At 42.5% G+C, this 21358-nt stretch overlaps 1 protein-coding gene across 1 annotated transcript in view; it reads left to right on the top strand.

The window, feature by feature from the left end:
* Positions 1-20646, top strand: part of SRD5A2 (steroid 5 alpha-reductase 2) — a 29129-nt gene extending 8483 nt beyond the window's left edge. The window contains exons 2-5 of the mRNA XM_075042040.1: positions 15365-15528; positions 17447-17548; positions 18598-18748; positions 19327-20646. Coding sequence (XP_074898141.1) covers positions 15365-15528; positions 17447-17548; positions 18598-18748; positions 19327-19393 — 484 coding nt within the window. The 3' untranslated portion in view covers positions 19394-20646. The remainder of the gene's footprint in view (positions 1-15364; positions 15529-17446; positions 17549-18597; positions 18749-19326) is intronic.
* Positions 20647-21358: the final 712 nt, after the last annotated feature.

The following is a 21358-nucleotide window of genomic DNA, read 5'->3' as shown; positions in this document are numbered from 1 at the left end:
CTTATTGGGGTTGCTCTTTTAAGTGGGATATAAAAAGCAGGGGGAAATTGTTAGGGTTCATTCCATATGCACAGTGGGAAATTTGTTATGCACCTTGCTCTTTCAAGGTCCACAAGTCTATTTGTTTGACTTCCTATCATAAGAGAAGCAGCCATTGTGGGGGGAGGTAGCACTTTTTTACTAAGCCAATAAATATAGTTTGACAAAAGGACAAATTTTCACAAGCCCCTCTGTGTACTCAAAAGCTTATACAATTAGGTAATTTCCCAGTTTTGGGGAGCTCAGTTAAGAATAAAAATTTATGAAATAACCTCCTAGTAGTATAATTATAAATAAATGTCCATCCCAGACACTGTACCTGTTCCCCTCGGTGTAAGTTATATTCTTGGTATGTTCTTCAAAATTGAAGTCATTTTGGTCAAGAAGAATTATGATAAATACTTTCAAACTATAAGTCAACAGACTATTCTTAAGCTACACACCTTGAAGTGTCCTTCTCTCCCTCTAGATGTTGTTTTAAATGTGGCAAGTGAATTGATCAGTAGGGTGATCCTTAGTGAGTTTGATCAAATAATTAAATTCATGTACATCTACACCATTTGAACAGAAGAGCTGTGTTAATCTTTGCTGACCACTCAGCTGACATTGTAATTATTTTTAGAACATCTTGTATATACAACAATAGCAATTAAATAATTTCACTAAAAAATTTAATATTAAAACTGGATTAAAATATTCAGTGCAGGAAGATGGGAAAAGTCAACTGATAAGAAGAAAAATGTGCATATTTTTCTATAGACCCAAATTAATTTTAAGACCCAGCTAAATTCTATCTAGCTGTGAACTTTTGAAACATCAATTGCTGCCATATTAATAGCTAAGGATGGGCAGAAAGTTTCACCATTCCTAGAAAGGTGCATCAAAATGTGACCTGCAATAACAATGAAAAAAGGTCACGTTTGAAGGAAGTTGGTTTTGAGCTCCTCCTTCCTAATTACTCTTTATAAACACATAATAGAGTAGCAACACCCACAGTCAACTTTTGCCATATATAAGATACTGTTTTGCTTAGAACTGTGCTAGAGTTAACCAACTTAATCCAACACTTCCCATGCTGGAAGACTGCCTCACAGAAATGTCTTTGGAAAATGTCACTGTATCAAGGTTGTCTGCAAAGAGATGTGTTGTCTACTAGAGAAAGAGGGTTTGCCTATCAAAGATGTTAAGAAACAGTTCAGTTCCCAGGCAGGACTATGCTGGAGCAGATCCTGGGGCAGAGTGATGACCTGCAGCGCTTTGATGTACTGGTAAAGATTGGCTGGGCGGCTTTCCTAGAAAGCTAAATCCCCCTGAGCTAGGCCTTCATGGCATCATTTGGCGTGGGGCAGGAAGTCTAAAGAGAGCTCTGAATAAGCTAGCTGGGCTACTCAAAGCAGTCTAGTCACATTAGCATGGTCTCGTGCTAGAGATGCACATGAAAATACCTCTGGACAGTGTAGTCCTAAGTAAACCTTCCAGTGACTCCTGTCACACATCTGGGGCAGAACAATGCATGTGCATCTCTGAAACTTTTGCGGCTCCTGAGAACAATGAAGGAGAGGAAAAAATAGTTATATTTACATTATGCTATTGAGTTCTTTGTGGTTTTTTTCTTCTCTTTAGAATCCTTTTTTAAAAAAGGAATCATTAAAGTGTTCATGTTTTCAAACTTGGCCTGGGTTAAGGTTACTGAAGTGTAGAGATGTGTCTCTGGCTGTTCCCAGGAAAAGCAATTTAAATTTGGCAGAGTTTTTTCTGAGAAATGCATTTGTATCTGTTCAAACATAAAGTTTGTCAGCTAACATCTTTGGAGTCTGCTCATGCAGAGGAGTTCCTCTGGTTCATCTGAGGCTATAAGCAGGACCACAGCGTGTGAGTCTGCAATCCAGCCAAGTATTGTCGAGGCCGGCACTGTAGGGTCAGAGCAGAACTCTTCATGCATTTCTGGCTGGTAGGGTACTCAACAGGGAAGAAGTGGCCTCCTAGCTGGAGTTCTGGCAGCATGGATTAGGAAAATACAAGTTGTCTTGAATGCAGAGAAGTAAAAAGCACTGTGAGGCTTACAGTCAGGGCTAGAAGGTGGGGAGAGATAAAAAGGTCAGGTGAAAGAGAGTAGCACAGGAAGGGACAAGTAGGAGAACTGTTAAAAACAGCTACGGCAGAAGGTGGGGCAAGAGTGAGAAAAATGAAAGGAAAAAGGAGATGATGTGAGAGGGCAGTATCCAGACGTCAAGAGACACTTTAATAATGACACTTTCTATGTGTTGAGTGTCTCACTTAGCAACTTTCAGTGCTAGGAAATCTTTTGACACATTTTGGGAGGGAGCAAAGATGACTGTGACTCAGAGTCAGCCAATGGTAGTAGTTTTCCTTAGAAAAAAAGAGGACATTTAGTCCTCTGATCATTTTAATGTGAGCACAAACTCAGGACCTGACCTGGCCAATTCAAATTTTGTTCCTCTCTGGGTCTATGTACTACCATGGATGCCATGAGTTCATACAGGTTCAGAAGACATTTGGATTACTACCTTTCCAAATGTAAGACATTTCAACCAATGTTCTTCGAAGTGTGAGCCTAAGGATTTAGAAATTATAATTTTCAGCTTTAACATTTTTTACTGTTTTGGAAAAAAATGTATGCAGTGTTTCTGTCCATTTCAGTTGTGAAGAAGACTTTCCCAACACACAACAGGCCTAAATTGCTGCAGAGGTTTATTGCTCAATCTTTCAGTTTCTTAGAGCATTTCTTTGCACAGTAACAAATAAGGAAGAAGATGACCCAGTGATGCACTTCTGAACTCTGTGGACTGTGGTGAAATGGTCAAGAATCCTTCTACCATTACCTTGCTGCATGGTGAAAGAAGCACTCTCAGCAGAGGCAGGACTTAAGACTGTTTTTGTCACAAGCATCTATAAAACAGAGCTAGAGAGAAACTGCTTTAGTTTACAACCTCAGTTTTCTCACAGATTTTTTTTTTTACAGCAACACATAGCTTACAATCTCAAACTACTTCACGTAGCAGAATAAACAACCCAGATGTGTCAAGTCTCCCGTGTTGAGGGTGAGACTTCTGTAGCTGGCTGTCACCTCATGCACCCATGTCCTTAGGTGTGTATCTCAGTCTCCTGTAGCCCCAAATCATCGGTCCTGCTCTGTGACCCCGTCTGCCAGACACGGCTGCTTGGGCTGACCAGCAAAGAGGCTGGGAGCCTGCTCACTGTGCGTGGGAGTAGTGAGCATTCTGCCTCTGAGCATGCTGCCTCTGATCCTGAACAAGTGCTTACAGGTCCCCAAGGGTGGACATGCACCCCAGCTAGAGACTGGCACTGGAAACCCTCTACCACCAAGTACCTCACCTGTTCCTGCCTCACACAAACCAATTGCATGGGCACTTGGGAGAGAGGAAACCCAGGAGGTCTGCACCTCCCCTGACGTCCACAAGTGCCCAACATTGCTCTGGAACAAAAAGCCAGCTTGTATTGCAGCAACTGTGTGGATCAATGCTGTTATATGTCCCAACTGTGCAAAGAGTTTGTAGTTTATTGAAACATGACACTATGGAGGCAGTGCAAAGCCAACAGAATGTGGAATTTAATAGTAGAGGAAGTGTGATGTATTTTCATGTACAGGTCAATATAAACCATACTAATCCTGTGTCCTTGCTGAGTCCTGTCCAGCTAGAGGATCCAGAAAAGCTGCTGCAGAGGGAACAAAGACCTGTTAGGAAGCCCAAGAGGAGCCCTGTTGCTAAAGATACATAGTCGTAACTGCAAAGGGAGAGGGACAAAGGTGAAAGAACTACAATGAAAGAGAGGCAGAGTGCAGTGGTAGGGTAGTGACAAGGACAACTCCTAATTGGAAAAAAACCACATAAAGAGCCATAAAGGATGTGAGAATCTGAAGAAGGAAAGACAAAGAAAGGACAAAGTCCGGAAGGGTGGAAGAGCAAAATAGAGACAGAGTAGGAATTCAGGCATAAAAGAGGAAAAGAAGGCATTACTGGAGTAGAAAAAGCCAGTTAAGAGTATTTTAAAGACTATTAGCAATGCGTCTTGCAACTCTAGAGTCTAGTGTCTGTTGGTCTGAGCAAGATTTAGCTTTGGAGAGGGAGAGCTTACCAAATGTCAGGCTTCCTTTGGTCATTTCTCAGCCCCACGTGGACCAGTTCTGGAAAATAATTACCCTTTCTCTGATAAGTGCAGCTGTAAGAGCACAGATTTGTGCATCCTTGGATTTTGTACCATTTTTCATGTAGATGCATCCTTCTGTGCTCCTCACACTCTCGGCCTCTGTGAACTCTTTGAACTCTGCTCCAGTGGAGCAGTGAGCTTTTTGAAGTGCATAGCGTAGTGTCTGGTTAAGTTACTCTGGCACACGTTTCATGCTTTTGGCAGACACCCACAGTTTAGCAATAGGAACAAAATGATCTGTCTTCATAAATATCAAGTGGTTATTTCTGGAGAAGAAAAGAGTGAGATACCTTGCTGAAAAATATGCTTTGGCTGGCTAAGCTTTTGACACACCATTGCTTAGATAAAACAACAAATATTCTCATAATCTTTAAGTACTGCTGCCCTTCAGGTACTATCAAGTAGTAGAGGTAATCATGAAGCACCGTGAGATCTGCACATTTGTCGTCACCACAATCCACCTAGTCATGTTGACCCTTGTCCTGTCCTCTAATCCTCATACAAGTATAAATCTGGACCAAGTTTAGTTACGGTTTCAACTGAGATAGCTGGCCTGGCATTGAGTTCAGTCTGCAGCCTGAGCAAGAGGTTTTGCTCATGCTAGGGGTTTTTTTCAGCTAATTCCAGATCTTGTTCCTGTGCCTCGGCTTCATGTCAGAGCCTCTCTCTCACCAAGATAGCTCCAAATTCCCATTCCCAGCCAGTTCCTGGCCATGTGTAGTCCTCAAATTTTCTTCTCATTCCTGATGGACATTTGTCTGGCCTGTCCTTAGCAATTGCCATTGATGGAGATTCCTCCAACCCTTCAGCTAGTATGTTCCAGTGCTTCTCTGCCCTTCCCTAATGTCTAAGCTGCATTTTCTATACCGCTGTTTAGGCCTGTTACTTCTTATTTTGTTCCCAGTAGACAAGGAGAATGTTCTACTCCTTTTTTCTTTGCAGCAACATTTTATACAGTTGTACATTGTTATAATGTCTTTCACTGGTTTTCACTTAGCTTAAACAACCCCGAGTCCTTCAGTCTTTTTACATGTCACATTTCCTAGACCACATTTGTTTTTCTCTGGGCTGCTTCCACTTTGTCCTTGTCTTTGAAGTGCAGAGTTCAGCTGGACACAGTATAATTTAAGTTCCTATTAACACCATGCAAAGGGGAAAGATCACTTCTGGTGTCTCCAACAGTACTCCCATTCCCACATTACATTTTAACCTCTGCCTTTTTAACAACAGCCTGATGTCATTAGCTTATGCTCAGTTTGCTACCTACCAGCACTCCTTCTACTATCCAGCCTGTTCTCCAGCTTGTCTTTTACATTTGGTCAGTCTTACCCAAGTGTAGTATTATGCTATTGTCTTTACTGAATCAACTGTACTGTTTTAAAACTACAAACCCAATATTTCAAGATTATTATAAACTCTAGCCCTCACTCTTGATGTGCTCAGCATCTCCCAGACTTGTGCCAGCCACAAACATTAGGAATAATATTTTTTTTCCCCAGAGGCATATCAGTCATGAAAAAAAACCTGACTAGTATCAGAAAAGTCTTTTGCAGAACCTCTCAAAATATCCTTCTAGTTTGATAATGAACAATTGTTAATTATCCCTTGATATAATTTATCAATCACTTTTGCAGCCACTTAAAATAACATCCTCTAAACCAGGAAACCCCAAGTTACTTATAAGAATAACAGGTGAGACAGTGTAAAAAATCTTACTAAGGTCAAGACGGGGGACACCTGCTGCTGCTACTGTCCCTATCCTATAATATATCCAATTTATGTTAATTCCTTCACACAACAAACCTATTTTAAGAAAATAGGATTACCTAAGTTAAATATAGAAATGAGTCCTGCCTCCTGCTGTTGCAGATATATAGCACTCCCAGTCAAGGAGGCTGTTACAAGTATTAGTATTTGGCTTTTAGACAAAATGTCTATCATGCTGTACATCCTGGACTCCCATACTTGGCTGTGCAGTGTCTGAGGACAAACTGTGGGTCTGTATGGGATGGTACTGATTTCAACAGGGATCTGTACAGAGGACATATCTCCTTTGCTCTATTAGCTTCACTTTACCTTCTTGGCTATAAAAGAGAAAAATATTTTAAAAACAAATCCCCATCTTTCCAATGAATTTGCCCAGTTTGGCAGGTGATGGCAAGAAAGACACTAACTGCTGGTTCTAGGCTCTTGCTTTAGTTGCCTTTGGTTATGGGCATTCAATCAATTTTTTCCAGTGTTTAGTTCAGCTCTCGTTCAGATCTCCTTTTCACATTACAAACAAAAAGGAAGAAATAAGTGGTTAGCTAACTCTAAATATAAAAAAAATAATATTTTGTAGTTAAGGGTGTTTAAAACCTATTGTACACCAAAATTGAAACATTTGAGAAACAAATATACCAATATAAATGCATATTGAGTGTAACTTGCTGAACGATTGTGACTTGCTGATGCAGCTTGTTAATGCACCAAACTCAACAATTTTGTTCTTGATTTCCCTTTAGAAAATGCATAATAATTGCAGTATAGGGTTTTGTTCCTATACCTCCTAAGGCCAGTAGAAAAGATCAATGCTTTTCACAATCCAATGCCTTTTTTACCAGTGACAAGGAAGAATTCTCCTTTGTTGGCTCTAACTGGATGCTGGTGATCACTGGGAGATACCAGATTTTTCCAGTGACAGGGTAAGAAATAATGGAAGAAGAACAAGAGGAGTAAGGAAGTAATTTATAAACAAACTTGCAAAACACTTTTGAAACCTGCCTGCTGTTGTAGTGAATTTAGAAAACCAAAAATTTTTGCCTTGCAGTCAAGCCTACACAGTTCTTCTTTACTAACTAAAACCAAATACCCATTCTTAGGTCCTGTCCCTTCCCTTTGCTTTCCTTTTTTCAACAACTTGTATTTTATTAAGTATAGCATATCTAGTAATTCCTCTATGCAATGTGAAGAGGACTCAGTTTCGTCCCTAAACTGTATTTGTCCTTCTTACTTTGCTGATTGTGTATCATGCCTAAAATTTGTAGCAATCAATGAGGCATTACTGACTAGTACTAGATGATCAGAATGACTGACTTCAGGTGTTTATAGTGTTGGAACTGAGCGTTATGTAGCTCAGATTCCTTAAATTTATCCAAGGTCAAATGCACCACGGGTTTTTTTTTCATCAATGATTGGCAGTAATATAGAAGCAGCATTTTATTTCTAGCCATTCACATCAGATACACATGCTTTTGCAAATATCTGTATATTTTTTCCTATAATCTCACTTTATTCAAATGCAGTTGTAAGCAACTGAGCTTTTCCAACCCAGCACCAAGGATTCAATCTGAAGTCTGTATTTAACTGTGTGGCCAGAAGTCAAGCACAGTTGCTGATTCCTTTGACTGTCAGTCTTTGATGAAGTTGGCTTCTGCAAGTGCTGTCATCCATGGCGTCAGCCTTCCTGGGATAGTGAGTATCACCCTGGAGCTTTGCTCGTAAATGCTGGTGTTAAGCTATTGCTTATCTGTTCTAGGGAGTTTGTAATTTTTAACTCGTTCAGTCTGTGTGTAATGTTAGAAGACTCGTGAGACATTATGAAACCCTGAAGTTATCATCCTGGATTAGAGCAGAGGTCCTTCACAGTCAGCATTCTGTTTTGGCAGAAGCTGATATCAGATCATTCAAAAGAAAGTGCAGTAAATGGTGGTCAGTTGCCAAGGGCAGCTGCTACCTTCTGCCTCTCTTAAATGGAATACAATTTATCCCCTGAAATATGAAAATGAATACACATTCCAAACCTTTAGACTTTTTCTTGTCTTTATTAAAGGACCTGCCTGTGTCTGTAACCTGTGGTTATCCCCCTTCTTCTCCCAGTCCTACCAAGCTCTTTACTTCAATGTTGTTTCTGTATTACATTTAACAGAAATTTCTTTTCATTGCATTCAAACTTACTTCTGTTCAGTATCATGAAAACTCTTGGTCACAGCTATTCAGCTCTCCCAAATAAATTATTTTCTATTACTGTATGTTATTTTTTATCTCTAATATGTCTGTTCTTATTAATCTCCAGTCCAAATTCAGCAGCCCCAATGGTTCAGTATGGCAGTCTCTTCCATTCCTCTTCTTATTTTGGCACTGAATGCTTCTGCATTTCTGCCATCTTTGCCTTAAATCAGTACTGCCCAGACTTTCTGCTCACCATTGCCCTTCTTCTCAAGAACTCCTCAAACCCAAGCATGGTGCCATCTGTCTCAGGGTTTCCTCAGTCCTTTTCCCATCCCTTGATCAGACATATGCCTGCATATTTTGCCCAGGAAAGATGAGTGTCTTCTCTTGCCAGAAGTCTTCATCCAACCCTGAACCTGCTACTAAGAGACCACAAAGAAAGAGTGTCCCTACAAACAGGCTTCAGGATGAATTTCATAAGTGAGCCACAAACACCCCAAGGACTGTAGACTGAGCACATTTTTTTAGACAGAATACTTGGAAATGAACCTGACATGACAGGTTTACTATTGTTTTATACAGCTGAATTGTAAGCTTTTCAGTAATATGTATATCTTTCTTGTTCCTTAAATTATAGTCATCAGAAGTTTGTCCAAAGACCTTTGGAGGAACATGGAAGTAGGATGTTCTGCTTGTGTTTTGGAAAGTCATAGCTAGATCTGTAAATCTGTGTGATTAAAATAAAAAGGGAGTTCTCTTGCTCCCGTCACAGTCACTAGACAATGATTTAAGATGAGTTTACAAACCGGGCCTTGGACCAGCAAGTGATTACAGTTATCTGATGGTTTCATACACTCCCAGCAATGCAGAAACCAGGCACAGAGCGGCCCCCACCCCAGCGAGGAAGATGTGCCCTGCAGCTGGCAGTCACCAAGGGGCACGCACAGCCAGTGCGAACCCTCTGCATTGGTGGGCTCCGCAGGCAGCTGCAGCTAGACATCAACTCCAGAAAGAAGCCCAGCTCCTGAATTTACAGCCTTCCTTACATCAGGAGCTGAGATACAACTGCAATACTGCAGTCAAGAGATCTGTCATCTGTCCTGTACCTGCAATTGGTATTACCAGAGGCTTAACGGTCAGTCTGGCATTCCTGCCTGCCAGCATTGCTGGTGTGTGTGTGACCTGGGTCGTAGCTGAGATTTTGTTCCTGAGGCTGTGTCAGAGCATGTCTCACTGTGCACACCTTCTTAGCAAGAGGGACATGGTCTATCCTGCAGAGTACAACTGGCTACTAATAACCTGCTTGCTCTCCTTGTTTAAATACTCCTGGCTTCTTGACATTTTTTGGCTAGTGCAGAGTTCATAAGAATAAGTGGGGAAGGGCAAAGCACCTCAGGGTAAGATATTTGAGGAGAGGAATATGAGGGGTGAGGAGGGTCTACCCCACTTTGTCACTTTGTGACACTAGGTCATCTGTAGATGTCGTGATGAGTGAGCGTTAAAATGCTTCGTTTCACTTTTGAAAGTATATTGGGATATTTTGTTTTACTTTCCCTTTCAACTGATAGCAAGATGGCCTACTGCTTGGAACTGACATCTTAACTGTTACATTTGTTTAAACCCAATCTGGGATAATAGAAAAATTTTGAATTAGGCACAGGAAAATTAGGTGCCAGATTGTGCCCTAGTGTTGACTATACATGGAGAATAGACTTGACAGTCGTCTTCTAAAAGTATTCAATGGGAGTCAGTGTAACACAACTCAAAAATAGTAAAAGTTAAAAATTACCTCAGACTGCAGTCCACAAATAGCCTACAGGATTGGGTTTAAAAAGAGAAAGTTTGTGCAGATTTTAGCACAGACTCTTCAGCAGCAGGTGTCTTTGGGATATGTCATATGGCATCCATAATTCTTCAGAATAATTAGCGGCTTTGTGCAGGACATCACAGATATCCCAGTGTCGTGGTTTAACTCCGGTCAGCAACTAAGCACCACACAGCTGCTCACTCATTTCTCCCCCCACCCAGTGGGGTGGAGGAGAAAATTGGGAAAAGAAGTAAAACTTGTGGGTTGAGATAAGAACGGTTTAATAGAACAGAAAAGAAGAAACTAATAATGATAACACTTATAATAAATAATATATATTATATAAAAATATATAATAATATAAATAATAACCCTTATTTATAAATAATAAATGATAAAATGAACAACAACAATAATAAAAGGATTAGAATATACAAGTGATGCACAATGCAATTACTCACCACCCGCCGATCGATGCCTAGCTAGTCCCCGAGGGGCAATCCCCTCGCCCCCACACCCCCCAGTTTCTATACTAGATGTGACGTCCCATGGTATGGAATACCCTGTTGGCCAGTTTGGGTCAGGTGCCCTGGCTGTGTCCTGTGCCAACTTCTTGTGCTCCTCCAGCTTTCTCGCTGGCTGGGCATGAGAAGCTGAAAAATCCTTGACTATAGTCTAAACACTACTTAGCAACAGCTGAAAACATCAGTGTGTTATCAACATTCTTCACATACTGAACTCAAAACACAGCACTGTACCAGCTACTAGGAAGACAGTTAACTCTATCCCAGCTGAAACTAGGACACCCAGGTAGAAGTCCATCATGTCTGTGAACATCTTGAGCCTTCATCTGAGTGGTCAGGTATGCCAAGGGTGCCAGCAGCTCCCCAGCAATGTGATTCCTGTGATGACCTATGGCAAAGACTCCTATGCTGTTAATTGTCAGTGCAAATAAAACTGTTTTGAGGTTGGTATAATCTCCCCAGATTTGGACAGCAATCTTTCCAACCTGTTCACAAGACAGATCAAAGAGAACGCCACTGTTTCATACCAGGGAAGTCCTTTCAGGTCTGACTGGTCTGTAGTTAGTGTAACACAAATCACATAGTTTTGCTTATCTATCTCCTGCGGTACAGATATTTGAACAAAGAAAAGAAAAAGCATCTCCCTAAGAAGGGAGCTGCAGCAAAGAGTCTAGAGAAAGGCCAAATAATGATGGAGGAAATAATAATAGTCCCAAATAGTGACAACAAAAAGGACTGGGTGAGTCAAAGGGTCAAAACTAAAAACAGAGCACCAAAGGTGAAATCAGAGCTGAGTGCCCGCCACAGTACCCATCCCTTCCTGAAAGCAACCAAGGAGCAACCAGACAGAGGCAGGACAGGGAGAGGAAATCAGGCCTGTGCCCACCAGGATGGATCCCATCAGCCTTCCCTCTCCAGGAGCCCTGGACAGCCGGCAAGGCCAGGGACAGAGGGGGAAGGAGCTGGGGAGGGTGCCCTCTGACTTAGAGAGGCCTTTGGTTGAGAAGGAACCAATAAAGTGGTGAGAAGTGCAGATGGCACCTCAGCAAGGGGGTTCCGGGGAGCAAGAGAAGGGGCTGTGACATGTGCTCTCGATGTCTTTCCCCCACAGGAGGGGCACGGCTCGCCCCCCTGCAGGACCCCTGGAATGATTGCGGCCATACCCGCCGCTCAGTGGAGCGTTTTCCAATGCACATCCCCAGCCGGCCGGGGAGTCAGCTCAGCGTATACGTGAGCTGTGAGGGCCCTGAAGGCATCACCCTCAGGGGGGCCTGGCTGCCTGGTCCCCCTTGGACCACCAGCCCTCCTCCCCTTCTGTGCATCTGGGTGAGACAAGTGAGGAACTGGAGCATGTGGAGTCCAGACCCTGTGGAAACAGTTCTCAGGCACCATTTGGCACATTGGTTCATCCTCACCAGGGTATCGTCCTCCAAGAGGAGCTGAAAAAATCCCAGCAGGGACTCAGAGCAGCTCTGGTCAGAAGTCCATAACTCTCTTCTGGAGGCTGGCCAGCGTCACAAGGGATGGGCCAGGGCATTCAGACAGTGCCCCGGCATGGGTAGGACAAGCTGGGTTATGGCCAGCACCTCCTTCAAAGGGGAAGACACCTCATCAGCCCTGCCTGCTATTGCAGTATCTCTGAATCCTGGCCTCTAGTTCATCCCAGTTAGGCCCGGGAGAGGGGCTGGTGGCAGAGGGCTAGATGGGCAGATACAGCAGTAGGCTGGTGTCCCACAGGGTGATGTAGTGCATGGGTGGGTGGGAGGGAGCCAGGCGCCCCCCATCCCCAGCTGCCAGCCCTGAGCTCTTGACCCAGTTGCTCCAGGTGTAAAACACCTCATGAGCACTGGAAACACCTCGAGTTTCCAGACTGGAAAACATGAGCTGCTACTATCTGAACTACTGCATCTGGCACCTGGAGAGGAGAAGACACAGCAGCAGCATAAACATCTCCAATCAACAGGCTGTTGGAGGAGAACTGAGAGCCCACCCTTAGTGGATTACGGTAACATTTGTGAAAAGATTTCCACCTTCTGTGGCGAGAAGAGCAAACCTATAGTTTCCCCAGTCTGGGTGAGGGTCTCTGGAGTTTTCAAGGAACTGGACTAATACCTTTAAGATGAAATTTGATGCAATGTCAAATGATTTTCTCTTCAAAACCTGTTCTTCTGGAAAATAAATGATGGAAAAGAAGATGAATAATTTATTATTCACTCATTTAAAAGAAGCTGTTGGCAATGGTTTAGTCAGATGCAGTGCCTTTGGCCAGCAAAAACAATAAAGGAATAAAGGATTAGTCATCAATACCGCACTGAAAGAAAAAGGTCAAATTTATCATTGGTCTAAATCCAAAAGGCCAGTTTTTGTTCTGTTATTCTAAAACGGTGGCCTTCAGTCCCCCTCTGATTTTCACACTGCAAAATAATTCTAGCAGAGATGCAGACTCCTCCATGGAATATTTAAACCTATTAAATGTCCTTGCTTCATCTCAGTTGCTTTTTCAAAACCCATCAGGAATAGTTTGTGTACCCTCAAGTAGCTATGTAGTACAAGCTGACAAGCACTGTATTAAAACAAAGGCTTAGGGCATTGTTTGGATACAGAGAAACAAATCCAGCCTCTGGATTTACAGACCCAAGCAGATTTCCTTGGAGAAGTTGTTCCACAACAAAGATTCTTGGATGAATTCCTGACTTGGATTTTCAAACTGCTATGAGGCGGGATTTCAGCAATGCCAGGATTTCACTCCCTCAACACCACCACCCCCCCCCCCCCCCCAATGCCTCCTGGCTCCCCTGCGATTGTACTTATAATTTGCATGCTGGTTCTTTCTGTCCTGCATCCACTGCATCCATGGTAGATAGGTCTACAGCTGATTTTTGCCCTCCTGTTACTGCAGGACAAGTCACCTTTCAAGGGCCTATAACATTTATCCTGCAACAGCAGCACTGGGAAGCACCACAGCAATAATCAACTTTGCTGGGAGCTGAGAAATGCCAGCTCATGCTAGAAACTTCTGTTTGCATCAACTGTAAAAATGAAGAGACTCTCAAACATAACTGTTTTTGACAAAGGATAAAGCAGGGCGAGTCCCACTCCAATCTGCTGTATAAATTTTCCTCCTAAATTAACCTTGTGCGGTTTGATATTATTCTCTCTTCTATACAATTTGCTTTTTCCAAGCTTCCATAAGCAAGTTTCCCACTTTTTCTCATGGCTGTTCAGGTCCAATTTGTCAATATTACTTCAACAGGCAGGTTGGACTCCTAAAGCTGGCCTCGCCTACTTGTAACTCCAGCATCCCATTCCCGAAGGGCAAAACCGATAATTGTTGGAAACATTACTCCAAAGAGCATTCCTTTCTATACTGTAATAAATATGACAAATGTGATACCACTGTCTAAAAAATATTTTTGCATACCTCTTAGATTTCACTATATTTAGAAGTATTTATAACTTCTGCATCACAACTGCCTTAATTGCTGGAAATCTGGCTTACCTTGCTTTGGAAAGCAGTGAATACATTAACATGTTGTTGCTTGTACTCTGCTTACTCACTTTCAGACACACTCAGTACGATTTAATCTAGATTTATAATGTGATGAAATTTTATGCCTCAGCTTGCTTAAGTTGATATTGGCAACCCGGAATGTGGATTACTTATCAACAGTGCTTACATACTGATATGATGAGCACCATCCAAAGCCCAACAGGGCAAAAGAAAGAAATTAAGAGTGTAGATTTTATAACATGCAGAACTTAATTGGCCAGATAAGAAAACACCTAACAAATATAAATATAACTTTTCCATTTCGCTCTCCCAGGGATGATATGGAATGTCCAATGTGTCAAGAGGGATACACCCACCTGAAGCAAAGATATGTGAAAATTAAAACTATACAAGCACAAACTATTTGCTCCTACACATGTTAATGCTAGTGTTAGCACAGCTTTTGTCTAAGGAAGCCCTAGGTGCTGGAACAGCATGGAAATCTTGGTGTTTACCATATTAAACTTAGGTTTTTAGCTCTTCTTATTTTAAAGAAAAGTTTGAAAGCATGGAGGAGAGGCAGGGACTGGAAGCAAAGCAGCTCCTCCAAGCAGCCAACAACATTGCTCTGCCTCTGCATTGAGGTGTCCAAGCGGAGCAGGACAGAGCAGCTATGTGTTGGGGATGAGCAGAGGTCTCTGAGTGGAGCAGGAGAGTCTGGGAAAGGGGATTACACCTCAGGCTATACACTGCAGGGGATGAGAGAGCCAGAGGGCTCTCAACACTGCCTTCAACTCCTTCTGGCACCGTGGGCTAAAGCCCTCAGGGATTGGTCCTTGTAGTGGGAGCAGAAATGTCTTCTCCATAACAAAACTCCTCCACAGTGCTTGTGGCATAGCAGTGCTCATTTGGGGAATCAATATTACAATTAGTACTGCCCTGAAATACTTTGGTTTGAACATCAGCATGCGCATGTGCCTCCACAGCATCCTTTGCTCTGCCCTCTGCAGCATTACAGCAAAAGGCAGCCAAGGTCTTAAAACAAAAATGCTGTTTGTGGGCAGAAGTTCCTCATTTTGCCAACAAGGGAGAAGGAAGGCAGAGAGACATTTCCAAGGCAGCAGTGACTCTGGATGAGATTTCTAGCTTCCCCCCTTGTGTTCAGTCCTGAAGGACCAGAAGTATGTGGGTATCTGCAGTATTATTTGTTCCCATTAGTTGCTGATCTTACTTTGTTACAGTTGTTTTCTTTTTTTTTTTTTAATCTTTATTGACCTTTTTTATATTTTGTGTTTTGTTAAAGTTTTTTTCCTACAGCAGAGAAATTGCAAATACAATGTTATCATGAGTAATGTGCTGACTTTGTTTTCTTATTTACCTTAGGACATTTATTTACCCGTTCTTCACTAGAGGCAGACCTTTCCCACTGCAATTGCTTTTCTTTGGCATGTTATTCTGTATCTATAATGGCTTCCTCCAGGGGTACTACCTGATTTACTGTGCTGAATATCCAAACGATTGGTGCACTGACATCAGATTTACATCAGGTAATTACAGCTGCAGGATTCCCAAGATCTAATCTCCAAGCAATTTGTAAGCATTTTGAACTATGTCCTAATCTTTACTGAACATGTGAGTCAAATCAATTGTGATGGAAATCAGCATAAAACCTGCCTGCTGGCCCAGATAAAACAAATAAATGTGCAGTGACTTTTTTTTTTTGCTAGGCAGCCACCATTGAAGGCTTATGATGTTATGTGTTAGTCTCAAATCACCAGCCTTGTTTTACTCACACCGCTCCAGAGTCTCCTGCTGCTACAGGCTGCAGAGATGCGATCTCAGGCCTCAGCTGAATGGGGATGTGCCCTTGCTCAGCCAGAAGTGTCCACCCAGCAGTGGCCATGTGCAAGGGCAAACTGTGGCTTTCTTTTCCTTGCCAGGGAGCTTTGCACTTGATGCAGCTATTTCGACTGAGAGTGAAAGGAAGGGCAAAACCCCAGCATAAATGAGGCTTTAGAGACAAAGGGCTCTTTTTTCTCATGTGAGGCACATGGGAAGATTAGAGATCACGCACAGCCTCGTTGTATGCTAATATGGTTCCTTTATATTCCTTAATAGCCTAGCTGAATTTCACCCTGTAAAATCCCTGAGAGAATAACTGAGCAAGAGCAGCTAGGTGGCATTACACATTTGGTGCAGCACAGAGAATGTTTTTTAAATGCACATATAGAAATTAAGATTCACATGGAGGTCTGAGGAAATGTTTTGGATATGACAAGTACAAAATAACCAAGGTACTTTCTGTACCCTGTTTCAGGCTGTGGATGCAAGTTCAGTCTTTTCAGACAGCATCACATATTAAAAATCCTGGACATTGTTTAGGAAGAGCTCCCATACCCAACAAAGAAAACACCACATCACATAATTTGCATGATAAATAAAATATGTATTTAATGAAAAAAAAAAGGAAATCAGCATTAGCAGTACTTGAAATATTAAAGAAAAAGCAAACAGTATATTCTTGCTCTACACTCTTACCAACTTTCTGTTGCTACTGGAATTGTTGAGGTTTTATCAGCACTTAATCTTTTTTCTATACTTCATAGCACATACCAGCTCTATTTCTTTCCGTGCTTCCCAGTCATTATCAGAGGTGGTTTTCTCAGAGCCTAATGTGGCGTTAAATGTAGGGCATGTCACCTGCAGAGTTTCTCAATCAAATGCCTCTCGTTTTTCAGCTAAATGGAGTATGGTCAATGAATTATTCTGGCCAGAAGCTGTCAGCATCCTTCAGCGAGTAACTGCTCCATGTGCCTGCCCATAGCTCTGTCCAAGCAGCCTTGCTGGCAGTGGACTGAGCTGCGCTGAGATGTAGGTTCCCTTCCTGGCTCCAGTGATGTGCTGGATAAGTTTGTGTTCCCTGTGCTCCTCTTTGCCCAGCTGTAAAATGGGAGTAATGGTACTTGACTACAGCTCAGTGGTTACTCTGCAGTAATGTCCACAACTGTGGCGGGCTGGCCTCAGCCAGCAGTGTCAGTTGGGTACTTTGTCCCCTCCATTGATGTTCAATAAATGGTGACTATGGCCAGCTGGGAAGTTCAGCTTTTTCTCACACCAGCTGGAAGTGCTCTGATCTCACCAGCAAAACAGTGTGCTCAGGATGGTCATCATTTTGTCCAGAGTTGCTCCCCACACTGAAGCTATCCAATGCAGGTGCTCCCAGAGGACAGGACTGTGATCCCCAAACTGACACAGAGATACAGGGTAATTTGTCACCAGTCGCATATGCTTCTCCTGTTCAGTAGCCTTCTCAGTAGCAGCGCATCTTTTGACTTGAAAAAGAATCCACCCACTTCACATTAGGTCTCCTATCTGCCTGCTCCAAAGATAAACCTCACATATGTGCTTGAGTAGGGATAACTAGGCAGAGCTGTCTTTCTAATCCATTTCTTGTTTGTTTCTTAGGCCTCCTCTTATTTCTGCTGGGAATGGGGATCAACATTCACAGTGATCTCCTGCTGCGCCAGCTGAGGAAACCTGGGGAAGTCACTTACAAGATTCCTCAAGGTATATTCTTCTTATCCCCCACCTCCTTGGAGAAAGTAGGGCAGCAGATTAGATAATGTTTTCTGACTGAATTCACAGCAAAGCAACAACAATAGCAGAGATGCCAGTATGGCACAGGTACTCAGTTCAGGTGCCCCTCTGAGCTGCGAGGACTAGTGTGAGCTGGCTGCAGACAGTCCATGAGAAGCAACAAGAGTATCTGGAAAACACGAGCTGTGAGGAGAGGTTTTAGGAAATGGGCTGGGTAATTTAGAGAAGATTGAAGTGGGACATAGGAAGAGGATTTTAGCCTTGTAAATGGCAACTGCAAAGAAGGAAATATTCTTCTCCATGCCCAGGAAGAAGTAGTGGACTTCTTACACTGCAAAAGGGAGATTCAAATTGTAAAAATTGGGGAAAAAATAACACTAAGGATGCAAGGTGCAGAATTTCCTTTCCATCTCCTTCAAGGTGGGGCTTGGTGAGGAAGAGTAGCTGTGGGCCAGAGCCGTGAACCAGGAAATGTCTAGCTCTGTAGAGCAATATGGACGGGGATCCAGGAGTTTCCTGGTTTTCGTGTTGACTCCTTCTGCTGGCTTGTTACAGATGGTAATATCTCTCCCCCAGAGTTTCTCACTTCCGATCCTTACCTGCCTCTTGTAGATGTGATTTGCAAGCTAAGCTGCAAAACTGAGATCCAGATTTTGCATTCCGCAAAGGTAGTGGAGTTGCAAAATATTTTGGGGGCCTGAAGAGAACTGACTAATGTTAATAATTTTAATTTAAATCTAATAATGGGATTTCTTAAGTCCTTTTTCAAATAAAAATAAATGATTGTGAAAGTGCTGAAAGCCTCTGGGTTACAGTCACCTTTGATTCTTGTACTTGTACACAAATCTTGTACAAGATCCTCATTTGGCATGGCCCCACTGGCTTCAGGGCAGTGGGTTTAGGTTGCTGTTATGGGCTATGAATAAGAAAGGTAGCATATTGTGCTGCTGACTTTATGGGAAAGAACTTTCCGTGTGCATGAGATGACTAAAAATTACATATTTTGTCTGTTGATGCAGGGGGACTGTTCACCTACATTTCTGGCGCCAACTACTTTGGAGAAATTGTGGAATGGTTTGGTTTTGCCATAGCAACCTGGTCCCTACCAGCCTTCGCCTTTGCCTTTTTTACTCTTTGCTGCATTGGGCCACGTGCTTATCACCATCACAGGTATCAAACTGTTTCTTGCCATATGCTGCTGCTTGCTCTTGGAGTGCTGTTTGCAAAATACCAGGGAAGGACAGAGGAACAGAGCCAGGACTCAAGATAAAATTGAAATTTAATATGATGTACATGAAGTGTATCTGTTTATTTGTGACTGGGTGAAAGTAAGGCAGTTGGCTGGAGCCCATGTTGAGTTAAGTGGGCCTGACAGTCATTTAATCTGACGTGAGTTACATCACTGTTTCCGCTGTGTTAAAGCCTCTTTTTATTGAGCCTTGTAAATGTGAACCTTTCCTAAGGGTTCCTTTGCAACCTCTGCAGTCCTTTGGAGTAGGTATGGTCCTCTGCTCTGAATTCCTCAAGTTTCTGCTTTAGGTCTGTTAGAACCTTAACAGTATTATCAGCTTTCACTTAATTAAATAACCTGGTGTAAATAGTTTCAGAACGCTCTTTTGCAGAGTAACACACAGAGGTTACAAAGCAAGGAAGTTTGGAGGAGTTTTAAGGTTCCTCAGCTGAGCTGTATTGAAACTGTGCAGTTTCCTTGTATGTGCAGGTTCACTCTCTTGCTTATTTTCTTTCAGGTACTATCTCAAGACATTTACGGACTATCCAAAATCAAGGAAAGCCTTGATTCCTTTTGTTTTTTAATGACTGAAATATGGATTCTGTGTTATGTTTATATAGGGCTTTTTTCAATTCCTAGTTTTAATGTTAGGTCTGAGTATAATAATTGTACAAATGATAACCTGGGGTTGTAACAGACAAGAAGGTAATCTGGAACTGAAGTTCTTATTTTGAATTACAGGGGAAATTGCAGACAGTTGTGGGCAAAGGGACTCCCCAAAAAACATGTTTGCTTGTCAGTGGAGTTCTGCCTATGGAAAATAGGTATATAACTGCACTGACATCAGAGAAAAAGCATTGGCTAAAAACTGATGCAGAAAACTAGAAAGTAAGACCATGACTTCAAAAGAAGTCTTCAGCAGCCACTCCAATTTATAGCACCTCTGCAGCTGCTTCTTCCTGCCTCCATACCATAGCACATGTGCCCTTGCTCTGCCGGCACTGCCCTAGGTGTTGCCACAATTTAAAAGAGTAGGGGGTCTCCTTTGCCAGGAAAATAACTCAACCCACTATTTTTAATCTAAAAGCCATCTTAGCTCCCAGAACCATAATGTAACAAGAGGATAGTTCTGCTGGCACAAGGCTGGGAGCAGTGTGCCATGGTATGGAGGCGATGCGAAGTACATGGAGATAGATGTATCTTAAGCCAGCACTCACAAGCACAATGTCTGTGTTCCTTCCTTAAGCAATACTCTCCTCACTGTCAGATGATTAATCTTCAGCCATCAGGTTTTTTTTTTAAATTTACTTTGTTAAAGCAATTGCAGCTCCATTAGGAGTTTTTTTCTCTTGCAAATCCAGAGCTCTTTTCAGAATAAAAAAACCTGTCTACTCAAAACCACTCAATTGTTATTCATAAAAAGACTTGAGATGGTGATGTATGACAAGAACTACAACAAATAAAAAGCTCTGTGTTGAAGAAAATGTTCTCCAACACTGGCGGTACATTTTGTCTACGGAAAACATTTTTAGATACTTGTATTAGAAAATGATAGAGAGATATTATTGAATTTTCACAAAAACGCAGGATGGCTCTTCTTTATTTCAGAATATAGTTAGGAATTTTCCCCAAAATGTCATTAATGCCAATAGGAAGAGATGTCCCCACAGATGCTGGTAGTTTTAGTTACCCTTTAGAGCATAAAATCCTCCTAAGAATTATGCTGAGTAGCTGGAAGGAAAAAGACCAGACCACACATACTAAACATACTACCCGCTGCTGGAGTAACCTGAATGACTGTACACTGTCTTCTCCAAAACACAATAAAATTTATGTAAAACACAGACCTGTGCTAGCCTATAACTTACTCTTTGCCGAAACAAGTCTCTGTGATATTGCTCACCAGGTCCTGCTCATGCTGGCTTCCTCCTTCTGGGCAAACTCTCCCTTCTTTGCTCATATTATTAATTGTCTTCATCACCGAAGAGCAGAGCAGCCAGCTGAGGCTGGGTCCCATTGTACCAGTCCCTGTACAGTGCATAGGAGAGCCAGACCCTTTGCTGTGTGTAGGCAAAGGTAAGGGAGGAACGAATCAAGGTGCAAGCAGAATTGTTGTTGCACGGGCTGTGAGTTTCACATCAGCACCACAAACGTACTTTCCTTTTGTTTCTTTATTTAAATCCTCTATGTAGAAACACACTGGGAAGGGGCTTGCTGGGTGTGAAGTTAGGGACAGAAAGGCTGGAGGCGACGAGGATGCCGGGTGGGAGGGAATGGCCTCTTCCCCAGGGAGCGGATGTTGAGTGTAAGCAGCAGCTGTGCTCCCCAGAGGTCCCCACCTCAGAAGCCCCTCCTTGATGATTCCTCCTTGTGTTTTTTTCCCCCAAAAGCCTTGCAAGTGATGAGAGAGCAAATAGCTCATGGGTGCCAGTGTTTCTAGCTGCTGTCTCCTCCATCTGTTTCTGAGCTAGGGGGGAGAGCAGGGACCAAACTTTTCCTCACCCTTTGGACCAGAACAGGGCTTGTACAGACTTCTTTGTCCCTCCTAC

The sequence above is a fragment of the Buteo buteo genome, chromosome 12 (assembly GCF_964188355.1).
Source record: "Buteo buteo chromosome 12, bButBut1.hap1.1, whole genome shotgun sequence".
Taxonomy (NCBI): Eukaryota; Metazoa; Chordata; class Aves; order Accipitriformes; family Accipitridae; genus Buteo; species Buteo buteo.
The sequence above is the reverse complement of the archived record's forward strand: the minus strand, read 5'-3'. Positions and strand labels throughout refer to the sequence as shown.